At 41.8% G+C, this 19,173-nt stretch overlaps 1 protein-coding gene across 3 annotated transcripts; it reads left to right on the forward strand.

Moving 5' to 3' along the window:
- Positions 1-1,076: 1,076 nt before the first annotated feature.
- On the forward strand, positions 1,077-19,084 carry aclyb (ATP citrate lyase b). 3 transcript variants are annotated; one of them, XM_061755599.1, is made up of 30 exons: positions 1,077-1,250; positions 5,112-5,293; positions 5,446-5,568; positions 6,326-6,388; positions 6,734-6,924; positions 7,031-7,110; positions 7,269-7,399; positions 7,898-8,016; positions 8,595-8,731; positions 8,834-8,895; positions 9,058-9,175; positions 9,988-10,142; positions 10,239-10,332; positions 10,514-10,570; positions 10,956-10,985; positions 12,073-12,214; positions 12,296-12,464; positions 12,538-12,642; positions 12,963-13,159; positions 13,254-13,335; positions 13,530-13,640; positions 14,199-14,326; positions 14,772-14,865; positions 14,923-15,077; positions 16,324-16,474; positions 16,549-16,692; positions 16,855-16,968; positions 17,289-17,371; positions 17,510-17,586; positions 18,236-19,084. In XM_061755599.1, exons 2-30 carry the CDS (start codon positions 5,135-5,137, stop codon positions 18,328-18,330), a joined length of 3,366 nt encoding a protein of 1,121 aa, XP_061611583.1. In that variant the 5' UTR covers positions 1,077-1,250; positions 5,112-5,134; the 3' UTR covers positions 18,331-19,084. The 3 variants fall into 3 exon arrangements, with proteins under 3 accessions (XP_061611583.1, XP_061611584.1, XP_061611586.1); XM_061755600.1 differs by lacking the exon at positions 10,514-10,570; XM_061755602.1 differs by lacking the exons at positions 10,514-10,570; positions 10,956-10,985 and having other exon boundaries at positions 1,078-1,250.
- Positions 19,085-19,173: the final 89 nt, after the last annotated feature.

Genomic DNA, 19,173 nt, shown 5'->3' on the forward strand with positions numbered 1-19,173 from the left:
CTTAGCTTGTGACCAACTGAGCCTTTCGGGAATGCTCCTTTTATACCAAATCATGACACTCACCTGTTTCCAGTTAACCTGTTCACCTGACTCCTCATTAACTTTCCCATTCTTTTTGTCGCCCCATTGCAACTGTTTGGGAGTCAAATTTAAAATGAAAAAAATTGTAAAAAAACAACAACAACAATGATGTTCATCAGTTTGAACACTAAATATCTTGTCTTTGTATGTTATTCAGTTGAACATAGGTTGAAAAGAATTTACAAATCATTGTATTCTGTTTTTATTTACGTTTTACACAACGTCCAAACCTCATTGGAATTGTTGGCGTTTGTACGTCAATTAAAAACCGTTTCAGGAGTGGAGATGATTTTTGAAATTTCCACTTATGGATGTGAAATTTTCCTAATAAAGATATAAAGATTAGCAATGGTGTATAATTTCTTTTCAATGGATTTGCGATAGTATTTCAGAAATACTATTTTCCCCCCAATCTTTATTTAACAATATGCCAAGCATAACAGTATTGCAATGTACATGTAACAAATTAGTAAACATTACATCAACATGAAAAATAAAGGACAAATAAACAGAAACAAAGTAGAAACATGCCAGGAGTCACACAAATAAAAAAATAACGATTAAAGGCAGTGAAATGACAGCATAATCTCAAGGTTTTCATAGTTTTGTTGTTTTTGCCTTTTTGCAGCAGATATTACCATTAAATACAGTTCCAGGTCTTTCATAAGGACACAGAAAATATGACCTTAGCAAATGTACATTTTGTGAATATAAAACTTAGCAAGAAAGATAATGAGATTGTGATAGTATTCTGTTTCAACTGAGATGTCACAAATTACAATGCGAAAAAGTACATTTTGCAAAAGTAAACTCAAAAGTTACAGAAGACTTTATCAAAGATAAATCTTCAGCTCTGTACAGTACTGCGCAGTAAATATCCACGATGAATTGTCTTTTCTGACGTCATACTTACATTTCAGCACGTCCGGTGACACATGTGTGGGCGAGGCCGACAACACCACGTGACCCTAGCGGAGCCAATCAGGAGGCCGCGTTGACGCCCAACTCAACTGGCCAGATTATGGTGCGACGACGTGCGTGTTTGGCGGCTTCTGGCTGGCTGGCTGGCAACTAGCACAAGAAGTCGCCTCGTTACAACCTTGTCGTCGGCCCACCTGAACGGTTCTTCTGGTTCTTAACCCGGCAAAGCTGCCTACGTTGTCGTCGAGGTACGTGCGTGTGCGCCGAGGGTTCGGCGACACCCGTAATTGGTTAGTGTAGCCGCTGGGCGGTAGCTAGTTAGCTTTTCGTAACAGCTCGAGGTTAGCGGGCGCGTGACGTGAGGGATGCTCTTTGTGAATCGTGTCGTCTTACTGCAGCTACTAAAAGATTTCTTTTAAAACATCTTAATGGGGTTTTCCCGAGGTTGAACTTGTGGCAGAAACGCGCTCACTCCACGTCCGCTGCAGAGGTTCCCAAACTGAAGGACCCGAGCTAAAATAGTTCCCAGAGTGAATTCATAATTGGGTCGGGCTGACAGTTTGACAGCGTCCTTCATCATTAGTTTATTGCATATTGTGATAAAATATGCAGGTGCATTTCCATAATTTTGATTGTTTATTTATGTGGTTCAGAAAATTAAAAAGAGAAAATCTTATTGAAGAATCCTACCAAATTTCCATTTAAAAAATATAGTTTGGATTGCTCCCCATGTAATAAAATTTCATAATTGTGAATTTGGGGCTTTTGTTAGTTGTAAACCATAATCCTTAAAGTTGCAAAAAGTTAAAATCATGAAATAGTTTGCTTTCTGTGTCGTGAGCCGATATGATGCAGTGAACTTGCAGTATTTGGGATCAAGCCTTGATGCAAATGGCAAAAATTTGCGAAGAATGGAGAACCCCCCCCTAAAAATTGCATATATTGAGATTACTACATTGCCCTTAAAAATAAATTGCTCACCATAGTGTTTGTGTGGAACCCATCATCTGATTTTCAAAATTCTTGGTGCTTTGAACTTGGGTCCAAGTGGCCCTTCTAACCTAACTTAGCATTTTGACAGACTTTCATTTTTGGCAAATCTTGTCACATTGGTTAATGTAAGCGCTCTCTTTTAAAATTATAAAATGTCAAATCATGAAATATTTTACTTAGGCTTTACACAATCAGGATTTTTGGGGCCGAACAGCGAGTTTAAAAAAACGACAACCGATCACTGATCCGATCACAAGATGGAGCAATGTGTCTATTTAAGTTACCTGTTCATTTACTGTATATACTTAATGTACTTAATTCATCAAAACATTATATTTACAATAAATAATGTATCTTTGTTCATCTATTTATGCCATTGAGGAATAGTGACAGAAAGAACAAATGAATGGTCTTCTATTAGATGCCAGGAAGTACATACAGTAATTAATGTATCCACTTTTTGTGAAATTTTTGTTTGTTGGTGTGCTGTGAGATTTTTCAATTGTAAAATATGTAGTCTGACAGTGCAATCGTGAAAGAGCAAATTTGTCATCTTGTCTGTCTCAGATGTGTTGTCTATTCCACACCGCCGACATGTTTTTTTTTTTTTAATAACTTTATTGGCCGTCAGATATTTATTACGTCAAAAGACACGTAACAAGGCTAAAAATAAACTAGCTTTTGGATTCAAATATACTGTGCACGATGGCGACGTGGAGTAAATGTCTTTTGCGAAGTGGATCAATGACGTCATTGATCGGATCGGCGAATTATGACGTTAAAGCCGATTACCATAAAATGCTAATTATCGGCCAATACCGCTCAGGCCGATAAAATAGGTGTAAAGTCTAATTTTACTGTGTGCCATGAGTCTATTATGGAAAGTGAACCCACTCTAAACACTCAGGTTCTTTGTATCTCAAATTGTAAGCATGCCGCAGGATGCTGGCCAGATACTTGTGGCGTTTATCACTTCATCATATTTGAAGCTCGCTGTTACCTCAGATTTTGGCTTGCAACGCAAAGCAAAAAAATCTACGGAGCAATGGCTCATTATTTGGAAACCTCATAAGTTGGTACGCTTGTAAGACAAGCTACCACTGTATTGGATTTATTAACATTTATTTTATTTTTTATTTTTTTTAATAAATGCACCGGATGTGCACTGGTGCTACTTTACAACCTATAAAAAAAATACTAATTACTACTTTACTATTACTTTTACTTTCCTATTAGGTTAGTCATACATAAATACTCATATTTTAAAAATCACATATCTCGTTGAGAAGTGTACTACCTCGCTTTCTTGGGCGTCAACCCCACGGGAACCCACTATAGGTCTCTTCCGTCACGCTTTTGTTTGCTGTCAAGCTGGCCAGCTATCAGCTGATGGCTAATGCTAGCTACTCCTGCGCTAACATAACGCGATAGAAGGAGCAGGGCCTTTGGCCACCATCTTGGGGTGTTACGGAAAGATCGCAAAAATACACTGATAAACATAATAAGTGAGTGTTTTTCAGCGAAAAGTTGTGAGTTAGGTTAGGCTAGGAAGAGCAGTTTAAGAATAGGCGAGGGGTTCACATTATTCTAATTTGAGTTGCACCTGTACGTGCTATATTTTAATAACAGTATGTTTGTGTCTTACCCTGAACACTTTTGGGGAACCTCGGTCCGCTTGTTCGCCTGTCCAGGAAGTAGTTCCTTACTTATCTACCATCTTATTGGTCTGCTGATGGTGGTAGTTTACAATATGAAGGCCATTTTATGCCACCGCGCCCTTCCTTGTGCTTGCTTCCTTTTCATCAAGGCTTGTTCATTCACAGCATTTTACGCCTTAATAACTCCGAACAATGGGCTCGACTTGCCACGTTATGTGACATCTGCCTGTAAAGTCCTCCTAAATGCCCGAGTTGACATACAGTGGAACTTCCAAGGTGACCATAGAAAAATATTGTCGGTTAATCTGTTAGTTTAATTTAATTTTATTATGTTTTATTGAGTGTAAATAAAACCAATCACAATTTCAAGATGCCCGACAGACACACAAAAACAAAGGAACAGAAAACATGTAACCTAGTGGGGTTTTGTAGCTAATGGTAAAATGTGTGCATGTGATGAATATTTTGATATTGATTTGTTGTACTGAGCAGTCAGACCGGTTCTTATGTCACAGAAAGTTCAATTTCCACTTTTCCTTTTTACTAACGCTGGTGCCAAAGCAAACATCTACTGCTTGTGGAGTTAATCTTTTAGATGTTCCCTGAGCTGATTGTATTTAGTAGCTAAAATCTTATCTGTAGTTAAATGTTTAGATTAGTCTTATCAGGCTGCGTTTATCTGTGTGTTTCTTCACACTTGTAAAATTTGGTTCTGAGACCAGTTGGGTTGCGCAGACGAGTTTCTCCGGCCGTCAGCCTGTTGCGCTTCCTCCCAACGAGAGTTCAAACACTTGAGGAAGTTGGCCAGGGGTTGAGCAGGTCTGACTGCATGCGGGTGGATGTGCTGGAAACTGGATTATCAGCCCAGTAGTGGTAGCTTCACGTTGTTCCTTCCATCCGTTGAAAAATGACTGATTCTGTGCCACAGGGAAATTGTCCAGTTTCACTTAATTGGTCCAAAATATATTTATTAACTTGTTCATCTACCTATGCCAGTGATGTATAGTGAAAGGCAAAACAATTAAATACTCTTCCACGAGATGATAGAAGGTCCAATAAACCTACATCCACCTGTTGCCATTCTTGCAACAGAATAACTCAACAGGTCCAGACTTGACACTGAGTTAGTACATTATGACAAGATCATTATTTCAGTGTACAATATACATGTAGTTTTGTTGATGTTTTTGTTTGGTGGCGTGGTGTGACATTTTTCTGTCGTCGTATATGTACCTTGGCTCAATAACGGTTGGGAAAGAATCCAAATAAAGTCAGTCAGGTGGCTGTGTTTGAATGAAGGCTATTGGAAAGTTTAGATGTGTGTGTGCATTGAGATTTTATTTGACAGTTTCACACATTTGTTCCTATCGACGAGATTGTTTTGAAATTGGAGAGAACCAGTGGTGTGGAATAGAACGTGCTTTGTGATTTGAAGGACATACTGTCGTCTCCCAAAAGGTCTCGTGCAATCCAGCGCTGCCATGTCGGCGAAGGCCATCTCGGAACAGACGGGCAAGGAGTTCTTGTTCAAGCACATCTGCACTTCAGTGGCCGTGCAGAACCGCTTCCATTATGCCAGCGTTACCGCCGAGACCGACTGGGCTAGTCTGACACAAGAGCACCCTTGGCTGCTAACAGAGGTTTGTAATGTCAGATATACACTACTCACATTATTCTATTTTGGAATATGGCTGTAACATAGCAACATACGGAAATAGTGACGTCCTGTGAATACTTACCGGATTCACCCTATGTTGTTTTTCATTGTTTGCCATCATCTTTCTCTGCACAGAGACTGGTGGTGAAGCCGGATCAGCTGATCAAACGACGGGGGAAGCTGGGACTGGTGGGCCTCAATTTGGACCTGTCAGGTGTTCAGGAGTGGCTTAAAAGCCACCTCATGAGAGAAACCACCGTGAGTAGATTGGAGGCTTTCTTACTTCCTGCCAAGCTTTTCAGTTGACAACAGGTACTTTTAAGCTTTAGCTTATTTAATGCATTTTTCTTTTTCTACTGCTCACTTGGTCTCGTGATGCTTCAATTTGTCCAGTCAGTAGTTTGTGGTCGGCTGTCTTTGAAGAACAGCAGCAAGTAACTACTACTTTGAGCCGCAATGCATCTTGCATAATATCACTAGCCTTGCCTTCCTTAGTATGTCTGAGCCAGGTGAATTTACTCTGTGTTTTAAAGAAAATCTAGAACGATTAGGAAAAAAGTGGCATTAAAGTCATTGTAACTTAGTCATCACCTTTCCCTTAAAACTTGGAATACAGTGTTACTCCCTCTGAAATGAATGCACTCACTTTGCATCAATGTCCTGAAACAATATTTACCAGTTTAAAATAGGCTGAAGACAGCCGCTTCCAAAGTTTAAACTAAAAAACACTTAATGTGGCCTGTAGCCTCTTGTCCATGTAGTGCATGGAGCACTCAATTTCCACCCCAGGCATGAGTGTGCATATACGAGGTCGCATGTTATGTAATGTGAGTGGAGGAAGGTGGGCTATTCTGGTCCACTATACATGCAAACATGCTACGCTGCATCGGAGCAGCAAAGGGGAAAGTGTCTCTGTTCTTGACACATTGACATTGGAGGGTGTGGCGTTGTTTGGTCACACAAAAAGATTAAACTAACGCGCTGGTTGGTGATACGAAGTGTTTGTTTTCAATAGGTGGGCAAGGCAAAGGGCGTGTTGAAGAAATTTCTCATCGAGCCGTTTGTTCCACACAAACAGGTAATTTAATCACTTGCATTTTATGTTTAAACCATTTAAAACGTGTGAGTGTCTGGGTGTGAGCTGTGGCTGACAGCACCTCCTGGATGAGTGAGTGTTTGTTTTACTGTTCTCCCAGCATTCAATAAATAGTTACACCTGCAACTGTCGCTCTCCTTTCCTATATGAGTGCATGAGAGTATACTGTAAACAAAACGATTGCTTAAAAAAATGACATATAGTAAGGAGAACGCAATCGATAAACCGCGATACAGCGTGGAAATGCTATACACTTTCCTCTATGCCATCCACTGTACTTCTATTCCGGCTTACGAAGCTGCCTCTGCGTCCTCTTTGTTTGCCCAGGAGGAGGAGTTTTACGTGTGCGTGTACGCCATGCGCGAGGGCGACCACGTGCTCTTCCACCACGAGGGCGGCGTGGAGGTGGGCGACGTGGATTCCAAAGCCCAGCGGCTGTTGGTCGCCGTGGATGACAAACTCACCGAGGATCATGTCGCCAAGCAGCTGCTCGCACACGTCCACGATGAGAAGAAAGCGTGCGTATTGACCTCCGCTTTGACAAAGAAACATTCTGAGCTCTGTAATTCACTTTTCTCCTTGCGACTCAGCTGACTTTTAATTAGATTGATTTTCTCCTTGTAGAATTCTGGCCAACTTTATAGTGAGTCTCTTCAACCTCTATGAGGATCTGTATTTCACCTACCTGGAGATCAACCCTTTAGGTATTCACCCAAGTATAGTATTAGTAGTAATACCATAAAACCATTGTTTTCATTAATAGAAAAAACAGTTCTTAAAAGGATTGAGCCATTTGAGAGCTTGCTGTTTATTTGACTCATGTGAGTCTCACGTGAGTTAATTGAATGACCTTCCGCACCAGTCGTCACCCAAAATGGCGTTTACATCCTGGACATGGCGGCCAAGATAGATGCCACGGCCGATTACATCTGCCAGGCCAAGTGGGGCGATGTGGAATTCCCGCCGCCTTTTGGCAGGGAAGCTTATCCGGAGGTGAGAATATGAAAGACGATACCATTTTTTTTTCATGACTATATTTTGACTGTTGTGGGGTTTCTGCATTCAATTAAAGAGAGAATTTCTGAAGAGCACAATTTTCCTGTCTTTTAAAGGATGTTTGCCTCAAGTTATCATGCCCAAAAACACAGGACTTCATAGCTTAGCTCTCAAGTGACCTGAAGTAACCTCAGCCCATGTCTCAGTCCTACTGTACGAACTGAACAGAGGCGTAGACATTGTAATTTTATACTTTAATCTTGCATCCAAACTCAAATGTATTCCGTGTATTAGAGCTCCACTCAAACTAGTGCATTCCCTCAATATTAAAACAAACTGTCCATTTTTTGCCCTGACTTTTAATTACATTCCTGGTTGTTGGCACACTTTTCAGCTCAACAGGTCTAATTGAGCTATACATGGTAGTATCATGGTACAGACTGTGTGTGATACATCGTTTGATTTTGAACAGCACGTGTAATCTTCCTCTTGTAGGAAGCCTACATAGCCGATCTGGATGCAAAGAGCGGTGCCAGTCTGAAGCTGACGATACTGAATCCTCGTGGCAGGATTTGGACAATGGTGGCAGGGGGCGGTGCTTCCGTAGTATACAGGTACACTCTGCGATAAATAGATGTTATTTAGCGATTTATTATAGATGGATAGATACTTAATTCATCCTCTGGTGGGAAATTAAATGTCAACCAACTAAGTACAAATAAAGCAGCATTTAAAAGAAGAAAAAAAACATTTTAATCTAAACAAGGGATTAGCATGGTCTTTGTATTTGGTAAGAAGTGAATGTAGTCTAGTGCGAAGTGGGAAATATAATTGACACTGATATGCACTAAACAAAAAGTTAGGGATATTGGGCTTTCGGGTGAAATTTCAGGATGAATCCAAAATGCACTATAACCTTTACAAGCGAACTTAATTTGACTAAATCTACAAATACACAGCAAAGCGGAATATCTATATATACTTTTTGGTGAGTGGTGTATAATGGCATACAGTATTAATGAATTACAATACACCCTATGTACGTATACAGTGCGTTAATATGCAAAATGTTGATTGTACATATGTAATATTTATAACATTATTGGACTGTCTCCCGGAAACAGTTTTATAAATGAATAGCGAGTAGTAGTAAAAAAAAAAAAAAAAAAAGTGATGATCTGTGTCCGTGTAGTGACACCATCTGCGACCTGGGCGGCGTGGACGAGCTGGCAAACTACGGCGAGTACTCTGGCGCGCCCAGCGAGCAGCAGACGTACGACTATGCCAAAACCATCCTCTCGCTCATGACCCGTGAAAAGCACCCTCAAGGTACATCTATGGATCCAGTAATAGACTCAGTCATGGTTGTTAGCGAGGTATGTGACTCTGGTGTCACATTTCAAGTCACTAGCTCCCCTTTGTGTCGTACAGGAAAGGTGCTGATCATCGGAGGAAGTATTGCCAACTTCACTAATGTAGCAGCCACATTCAAGGTGAATAGTGTGCACACTGGTCACAACATTAGGAACTCGTGCACAAGCTTATGAACACAAAAGCTAATATCCAAAATCCAGATGACAACTCTAATTACACACACGCACATAACTAAGATTCCCACTTAACGGTTTCTGAGCTTCTGATTTCTGCATCTTCAGGGTATCGTCAGGGCCATCAAAGACTACCAGGGTCCTCTGAAGGAGAATGAGGTCACCATCTTTGTTCGACGGGGTGGGCCCAACTACCAGGAGGGGCTCAGGGTAATGGGGGAAGTGGGTGAGTGGAAACAAATGTTTTATTAAGTTAGAATGTGTTTCAAGTTTGTGTTAAAGATAACGCAAAACAAAACAAAATTATTTTGTTTCCCTATATTGCTATTTTTCACTTTTCATTTACGGGTGTGTCTCGAATGTGTCCGTTGCGATAAATGGATATTCACTGTATTGACAATGACAAGTTTTTATGTTGTTGTTTTTTTATTTTATTTTATTTTTTTGCTCTTACACACCACCACAAACTCAGCTTGTGACGTGAAGGACTGCCAAAGCATCTCTAGGGAGGACACTCAGAATTTGGAGGATGTGCTCTAGATGTCACTAACTACCAAATAGTTTCATCCAAACATTAAGAATATACAGTAGTTTACAATGATGGCAAATGTCCAAATACTTTTGAGCCCCTGGAAATTGACGTATGATGGCTGCACTTGAATTACATCTGTATAAATCTCAAGACCTCTATGGGTCAATGCTACTATAAAAGTGACTTTGGTGTCCTTATCAGAATTACTCGGTAATCATAAAAATGTCGCAGAATAAATAAACTGTAGTGGCCAAACATTTGCACACCTAACAGTACAATGACAATTCTCTTAAAATGTTTTATACCATTTCTTTTCATTGGGTGTACTTGACTTTGGCATATCCCACACTGCTAAATCAAGTGTGTGTAATAAGTGGTTAAATGGTTCTAAAATAAATAAATCATGTCCAAAAATAGTGGGTCATGCTAACTAAAAGCTAATACGGGCTGGTCTCACTGGTTGTCTTGTTTTTTTAATTAATACATTTATTTTCTCTTTCTTTCAGGGAAGACCACAGGTATTCCTATTCACGTATTTGGTACTGAGACACACATGACAGCAATTGTGGGCATGGCGCTCGGACACAAACCCATCCCCAACCAGCCACCGATGGACGCTCATACTGCTAACTTCCTGCTGAATTCAAGCAATAATGTGATGGTATTTTTAACACACGAGGAGCGGAAGTAGAGGGGTCAGCGGCAGTTATTTGTGTCACAAGCGGCAACGTGTCTTTATGTTTGTGCGGTGTGCCAGACACCAGCGACCACAAGGACAGCCTCCTTCTCCGAACCCAGGCGGTCCAATGACGTCGCTCCTGCCAAAAAGTCCAAAGCGGGTCTACCAGCAGGTAACTTGACACACAGTGCTCACATCTCCTCTAGCTCTCATGTCTCTCATGCTTGCCTTCTTGCTTTCTCCCGATTCATTTCTTCCACTTTTCGTTTTGTTTTGTTTTTCCCCTTTTTTGCTGCACAAACGGTCCACTCACTCACCCTCATCTTTTTTTCCCCCGTGCTTGTTTCTCTAAGACCCTCTTCATTCATTACTGTGGCCTCTGAAGAATGTGGTCACAGGTGATCGGAAAGGTAAGTTCTGGGTGTGCCCGGCCCACTCCGCGCTGAGCTGCACACGTGCTCCACTTTACCCAGCATAACTCGCTAGAAAGGAGTGTGTGTGCTTGCATCACCGCAGCGCCTCAATATTTGAATTTCATTTAATATCTCGCATAATGATGTGTTTTTAAGGCTCTACTAGTTGTCTCTGGCCCCATTTAAAACTCCTCGTTTCGGAAGGAAAATATGAAGGGTTACTCTCAGCCCAGCCACGCTGTGCTTTGCATGCTCTCACCTCTGCCGCGCCTCTTGTTGTCAAACATTGAGGAAGTATTCTAGCAAGTCTGAGAAAGATGCACTCATTGTTTGTTTCCTTGTTTTGTGCTCGGTCTTATTGTCGGGTCCTGTGGGCTCGCAGAAGTGCAGGCCTCGTCAGGCTGCAGCGGAGGTATGAAAGGGTGTGACACTCCTTTTTATATTCTTTGCGCTTTCTCCCCGTCTGCCTTGTCTCTTTTTTTTTGTCCTCAGTCTTCTCCTCTTATAGTGGCTTCTGACGTTGCTTTGTATTACTAACGTGGTGCACCAGGGTTTCTTTTAGCCAGTGGTGGGCGGTGCATTTGGTTCCTGGGCCTTGAGTGGGAAACTTAATTCACCTCTTAATACCACCACTATTAAGTTGCAACTTGAGAAATCAACATTATTATTCTGAAGCGCAATATAACAGCACGCAACTGTGCCACGTACATTATCAGGAACAGTTCAATCAATCAACAATCAATATTATTCAAATAACAGGACAAAGACATAAAAAAGTGTTCATAAAATACATCATGCTCATCAGATACGCTGATTATTAAATTTATGTGTGCAGATCGCTGCAGACTTGTTTTGCAATTTGTAGTTGGTTATACAAATCCCAAAAAAATCAAATTCATTGCAATACATTTGCATTTTAGGAAAATTGGTTCACAGGCTAAGTGAGTTACTGCTATTTATATTTTTGAAATACTTCATTAACAAGTGGATCAAGTTAAAACTGCTGTACCTCCTGATAGATTGTCTGACACGTAAGATGAAGTGTCTGCTATCTGGTGGTTCTTCCTCTTACGTGCAGTGTTAAAATGTCCATGGTGTTGCACGGAAGGCAAAATGTTGCTGCACAGATAACATGAGGGAAGTGTGTTTATTTTACACCACAGTGCAGTACAAAGTGATTTGTATTCCAAACTGTAACGCAGTAAGAGTCTGTATTAATCATTTCTGACAGAGTGCAATAAAAGGGTGTGGACAAAATAATGAAATCTGAGTAAGTTTGAGGTTGTTTTTTTTGCAGATATTCATGTAATGTACATAATAAGCCCCTTCTTACATCTGCTCTCTTTTGCTCTTGTGATGAATTATTTTGTCTGCCTCCTGTGTCTCAAAAGTGTGTGCAGAGTTCCTTTCCTCTGTGCTGTGTTGGCTCCTAACTAGCTCCCCTCTTATCAAATCCTTTCTTTTACTGACTGTAGAAAAACAACTTGTGTGCCTTTCAGCCAAAGCCACCACACTGTTCAGCAGGCACACCAAGGCCGTGGTGTGGGGCATGCAGACGCGAGCCGTGCAAGGGATGCTGGACTTTGACTACGTGTGCTCCCGGGACGAACCTTCAGTGGCCGCCATGGTTTACCCCTTCACGTAGGTTTCTCTCAGTGATTTTGTAAGTTGTTAATGCCACCTGTCCAGTTTGACTAAAATGTGTGGTTATTGACTGGATAGTGGCGATCACATGCAAAAGTTCTACTGGGGCCACAAGGAGATCCTGTTGCCGGTCTACAAGAGCATGGCCGACGCTATGAAGAAGCACCCTGAGGTGGACGTGCTGATCAGCTTCGCATCACTACGCTCGGCCTTCGACAGTACAATGGAGACCATGCAGCACCCGCAGGTAGAGATGTTTGTTTGACGGCCGCCTCCGTCAGGGGACACGTGTCAAATCTGTTTCCCGTTTGCTCGATCAGATCCACACCATTGCCATCATCGCAGAGGGCATCCCCGAAGCTCAGACCAGGAGGCTGATCAAGACGGCGGATGAGAATGGTGTCACCATCATCGGGCCCGCCACGGTAATCAACTTCCGTCGTCCGCAGATTAATGACTAACGCTAGGCCAGCGGTGGGCAACAGACAACCTGTTGAATAATTTTCTGGATGATAAGAAATGAGCCCGGGGGAAGGCAATCTTGGGAGTCATGCGCGCTTAACATTGCTAAGACCTAATGTTTTTGTAAAAAAAAAAAAAAAAATAAAGTTTAAATAAGCAAACAGGGAAAAAAGCGATTACGATCAAGTTTCTTTTTGTGAGGGAAAAAAATGAAGAGATGTGAGTCCCTATCGCCCACTACGAAGTCAAGAATGACTTAAAAATTTTAATCTCTCACCTCCAGGTCGGCGGCATCAAGCCGGGCTGTTTCAAGATCGGGAACACTGGTGGCATGCTGGACAACATCCTAGCCTCCAAGCTCTATCGCCCCGGCAGCGTGGGGTACGTGTCGCGTTCAGGGGGCATGTCCAACGAGCTCAACAACATCATCTCCCGCACAACCGACGGCGTCTACGAGGGCGTGGCCATCGGAGGAGACAGGTCCGGCCTGCAACGTGCTTGGCACCGTCGAACTTTTTTCGTACTCGCACCCCCCAGATGTACAGCTCCTTAATACGATGTCTTCTACGTCTAGATACCCTGGCTCCACCTTTATTGACCATGTCCTTCGGTACCAGGACACTCCAGGCATTCAAATGATTGTGGTGCTGGGAGAGGTGGGAGGAAAGTTCAAATTTGCTCTATGTGTTGTGTGATTAGAATCATCCCCTGCGAATAGTGTGTTATGTTCTGTGTTTTGGGCACTGACGTGAAGGTCGAAAAATGCAAAGCCCATCTAAAAAATTTTAGAATTGCTTACAGATTACTGTGCATGTATAAATTGGTTCAACTGTTTCCTGTCTTCATTCAGATTGGTGGCACAGAGGAGTACAACATCTGTCAGGGCATCAAGGAGGGCAGGATCACCAAACCAGTTGTGTGCTGGTGTATCGGAACCTGCGCCACCATGTTTGCATCAGAGGTTTGTTGGCTTTATTTGTAAACAAAGACTTAGTTCACAGAAGTATTTTTCGGACAATTGCTTTCAACACAACAGGGTAGGAGAAGTGCGTGTTAAACGTCACACCTGGAATTTATTCACACACGAGCTGCTTGTCATCTGTGTGATACTCCCTTTGAAGGCATAAAACTGGTGGGTCGACCTAATCCCACCCATTCCACCTTTATGCAGAATAGCAACAAATGGAAAATGTGGAAAAAAACTTTTACAGCCTATTTAAGCAGGGCTTAAGGCTTCCTTGGTTTTACTTGGTCAGAATTTATACCCCCTTCCACCAGATGGTATTTGCTATCGACACTTTTCCAGCGACAAAACCTTACACCTGGTCCAAGCATGCCGATGACATGGTGACAGAACATCCATTAGCTGTGTCTTTGTTCTTTATTTAGCATTATCATTCTCCACTTTGCTGCAATGCTCAGTTATCTTGTTTCCCTCAGTTTCATCGCAATTAAAATCTGCCTTCCTATTCTATATCCTGTTTTTTAAGCTCAGTCGGCCTTTGCGCTTCCTCATTAGGTCCAGTTCGGCCATGCCGGGGCATGTGCCAATCAGGCGTCTGAGACGGCGGTGGCCAAGAACCAAGCCCTGAGGGACGCCGGAGCGTATGTACCCAAGAGCTTTGATGAGCTGGGTGAGGTCATCAGGTGAGAAGGTCCTCTCCACAGCAGTGATTCCAACCACTGTGCCTGGGGCACATTAGTGTGTTGTGAGAGAACGTTAAGTGTGCAGCGGGAAATTATTCAATTTCACTTAGTTGGTCCCCTAAAGATGTCCCCCCCCTTACAATTGTGCCTTTTTTGTATCTATCATCACTAGATGGCAGAAGGTACAATTAACCTGTGTATCTGTATCAACATGTTTCCATTCATAAAACAGAATAGCTTTGTGTTCGACTAAACAAGCACAGATTTCACACTTGAGTACATTTGAGGGTAAATTTCGAGAAGATTGTCATTATTTTGGTACATATACTTTGTATGATGTTTTTGTTTGGTGCATTGTGAGAATTTTCTAATTTAAAATATGTGCCTTGGCTTAGTAATGGTTGGGAGTAATTGGAATTTCCCCCCCTCTGTTCCTGTAAAATAGAACGGTTTATGATGAACTCGTGGCCAGTGGGACCATTGTTCCTGCTCAAGAGGTGCCACCCCCAACAGTACCGATGGATTACTCGTGGGCCAGGGTAAGAACTTAATCTTATATTGTAACCTAGTTTGAGATCTGAAGCTGATTTCTCCAGGAGTTGGGCCTGATCCGTAAACCGGCCTCCTTCATGACCAGCATCTGCGACGAGCGAGGCCAGGAGCTCATCTACGCCGGCATGCCCATCACCGAGGTCTTCAAAGAGGAGATGGGTTTAGGAGGAGTGCTGGGACTTCTCTGGTTCCAACGCAGGTTTGTCAATGTTTTGTTGACGTTGAAAGATCACGAACAGGGTATCAAATATGTTTCCGTAGCTGGCCATATCGGAGTCATGGATGCCTGCTTTAAAAGTGAAGCTATTTAAATGTATAACCGCTAATGTAGGGGTCACCAACAGGGTGCCTGCAGACACCAGGAAAAAAAAAAACAACAAATAAAAATAGGCCATGTCCCAGTGAGAATGTTGTAGAAGGGAACATTTTAAAATGTAAACATTTGCAGAGCTTTATAGAAAAAGTGTTGCATATTGATATTTATCTGTTTCATACCTTGTTCAATCAATGATAGTTATTGAGAAGTCATTAACATGATCTGTGTTTTCACATAAATGACTATCATTAATTGTAATAACATATTCAAGGTAATTTTGAGCAAATTTGTTATTTCAGAAGTGTGTATCAAACTGGTAGCCCTTCACATTAATCACGACCCAAGAAGTAGCTCTTAGTTTAAAAAAAAAAAAAAAGTTGGTGACCTCTGTGATAAGGGGTGTAGCGGTACGCCCAAAATCACAGTGGTATGTGCAGTACCTTTGTTTTAAGTTTACACTTTGGCTCACATTGGTTACAATAAGTTAACACAATGAAAAACAAACTTCATGTGTTTTGTGTAAACAGGAACAGATTCAATGACATTTAAAACGAAACATCAACGGCTACAATATTTTCATTTTCGGAAAGTGTCAACAATAGTTTGTCTTTTGGGTATATTAAGTATGCAGAAAATTTTAACCGTGTGATAAATTATTCTGGCTTAGTCGGCTGTTTAAATGTCTACTGGAGGTTCATTTTGCTGCTTGAAAAAAAAAAAAAAATAAAAATTAATTATAGCTATAATAAATATTTACTTGATTCTTTTACAAGAAACAACTGCACTGTCCAGTATCGGCATTTATTTCACAGTCACATTGGTTGGATTTTTGGCTAAAAAGTTGCTGAATTGATTTGAAGCCACTAAATCGTTTCGTGTCGTTCTAAATATATTCCAATATGGTCCTCGATTCTAATCGGCAACCACGAGTCGTGATACGAGTCAAATTGTTGTTAAAACGAATCATTACACCCCTAATTATTATGATTTGTATGGCTAATAGAAGAAAGATTGTAGCAAGCTTTCACGGTTCGCGTGAACTGACACGGAGGGGCGAATCTGGTACGCAGACCTTGACTTTGACACCTGTGAAGGATAGCATCTTATGTGTTGTTTTGTTTGCCTTCAGGTTGCCTCGCTACGCCTGCCAGTTCATTGAGATGTGCCTGATGGTGACGGCCGACCACGGGCCCGCTGTCTCCGGCGCGCACAACACCATCGTCTGCGCGCGAGCCGGCAAAGACCTCATCTCCAGCCTCACGTCGGGCCTGCTCACCATCGTCAGTACCTGTCGTGCGTCTCCTTTGTCAATAGATAGAAGCTGGCGTTTGAAGGCGTTACTCGTGCGTTCCAGGGGGACCGTTTTGGCGGCGCCCTCGACGCAGCCGCCAAGCAGTTCAGCAAAGCCTTCGACAGCGGCATGCTGCCCATGGAGTTTGTCAACAAGATGAAGAAGGACGGCAAGCTCATCATGGGCATCGGACACCGTGTCAAATCAGTAAGTACAGTGGATCTAAAAAATGAGACCAAGATGAATCATTTCAAAACTATACTGATTAAGGACAAGATTAAATGAAAAGGTCAATATTAAAATAAAATCCCAACATGAAAGCAGGATGAATGAGAGGTAGCATTCATCAAAGTTTGCCTGTCATTCCAGATCAACAACCCAGACATGCGGGTGCAGATTCTGAAGGACTTTGTGAAGCAGCATTTTCCTTCCACTCAGCTCCTCGACTACGCCTTAGATGTAGAGAAGATCACCACCTCCAAGGTACGACCGGCTGCCACTAAGTAATTAGTTACAGGTGGTCATCGGTTTCTGACAGTTGACATTTCCAATGTAACCAGAATTTATACACAAGTCGGGACGTGCCGTAGTCTATTGCCAACTGACCCTAACGCAGTTGTAAAGTCGTCATTTCAGTAAACGTTTGTATGAAAAACACATCTAGGCCATAAGTATTAAACAAACGAAAAACTGTTGGGACCATTATAAACCGAGGACCCTTTACGTGCTGTGATGTTAATAGGCAAACAGCGATGAAAGCTACTTCACAATCCTTAATCCTTTTTTCCCCCCCACCATCGTAGAAACCCAATCTCATCCTCAACGTAGATGGTTTTATCGGCGTCGCCTTCGTGGACCTGCTCAGGACGTGTGGTGGCTTCACACGGTAAGAACAGATTAGAGAAGGGAAAGCAACACTGGAATGAATGTGAAGTGATGGTGATGGTGGAGGAATTGTAACATTCACGCCAAATGGGAGCATTGTATGCACACTGTCAAGTATTGTTTGGTGTGTGACCTCCAGCGACGAGGCTGACGAGTTTGTGGAGATCGGCGCGCTGAATGGCATCTTTGTCCTCGGCCGGAGTATGGGTTTCATCGGTGAGTAAGAATACAGGAGTGTAATACAGTGGTACCTTTTTATGGATTACTTGCTTTTTTTCCGAGATTCCACCGCTTTGGCTTGCGAGCTAGAATTTTAAGAAATGACCGCTAGATGGTGGGAGTGACCTCAATTTCATTCACTGCACTAAAAGCAGCAGTTTGGCAGATAAAGAATTTGTTTCCCAAAAGAGACTTCAAGTTGTTTATTGCCACTCCCAGTTGGGCTTTACTGTTAAACTAAATAAAAATAAGATGATTTCGCATTTATTTAAAACGACCACATAACTGCCTTAGAAAGCCTGCTAGCTTAATGCCAAAGCGCAAGGCAAAACGCCATAGACGGGCTAACAAATAATGTGATAGCCCTTGAAACAATGGATATTTAGACAAACGGTGCAGCAACACATTTAGACAGACAAATACCCATGACAGGCATGTGTTCTTTACACTAATCTACACTCTAGTGGCGACGTACCTAAAACTTGCTCTTACATTAAATTTTGGCACGCAACACAGCAAAAAAATCAACCAAGCGATGGGTTGTAACTTGAAAAAGTCATAAGTTGCGCCACTCTTAAGTCGAGGTACCACTGTACTTATATAAAGCCTAGCCTCTCTCTCTCTCATTCTGTTGTCACACTTCCAGGCCACTACCTGGACCAGAAGAGACTCAAGCAGGGTTTGTACCGTCACCCCTGGGATGACATCTCCTACGTGCTTCCTGAACACATGTCCATGTGACGCGTTACCACCTCTCGCCCGCCTAACGTTTACGCTCTGTCTCGCCCTCTGCCTTGGAAAAAGTCGGCAGAAGAAGTAGTACCAGTATATCCTGATTGACAGTTCTCAGTAGAAGCATTCAATCTATTTTTTAATGGATGAAAAGGGGAAGTATATTTTTAGATTTAGTTTTTGACAGCAACAGTAAATCAGTGACTTTGTGGCCAGAGCACAAAGAAAAGGGATTTGGATTGCTTCTGTATTTGGACCGCATGGAATCAGGTGAAACGCAATACCTTGTCTGGTTTATATTTATCATGACTCCTTATTTATTCTAGTCAAGGTTTAGGCCTTCATTCAGAAGATATGCCTCCGTGTTTTCTGCCTATATGTTTTCTACCTTTTTATTTAAGTTCAAGTTCATCCAAACTCTTCAAAATGCCTTGTGAGTTTCACTCCCTCGTCAGTTTGTGATGAAGAAAGTCACTTGACGAAAACCATTGCGTAGCCCAGTAAAGACGGAGTAGAATCTGCACTGTAATCACTCAAAAATGAAGAAAACCCATGAAGTGCAATGTTGGGAAATGATTTCTAAACTAAATTTCCATCAATTACTTTATAAACTTGACATAACCTGGAGGTTTTATCATTTCCCCACTCACGACAATGCTTTGTTTGATCCTTGTGTTGCTTTTGTTAAACTGTGAAAATATGCTTTTTTTTTGTAAGAAGCTGTTATTTTAGTTTAATAAAGACCTTATTGTTTTACTTTTCATTTGGGCTACTGTGTTGTATTATTAATCAGATTTAGCTAATGTTTCATAGGCGTCCAAATTATATAATACTGTTGTTATTGGCTTATAT

The sequence above is a fragment of the Phyllopteryx taeniolatus genome, chromosome 19, assembly GCF_024500385.1.
Source record: "Phyllopteryx taeniolatus isolate TA_2022b chromosome 19, UOR_Ptae_1.2, whole genome shotgun sequence".
NCBI lineage: Eukaryota > Metazoa > Chordata > Actinopteri > Syngnathiformes > Syngnathidae > Phyllopteryx > Phyllopteryx taeniolatus.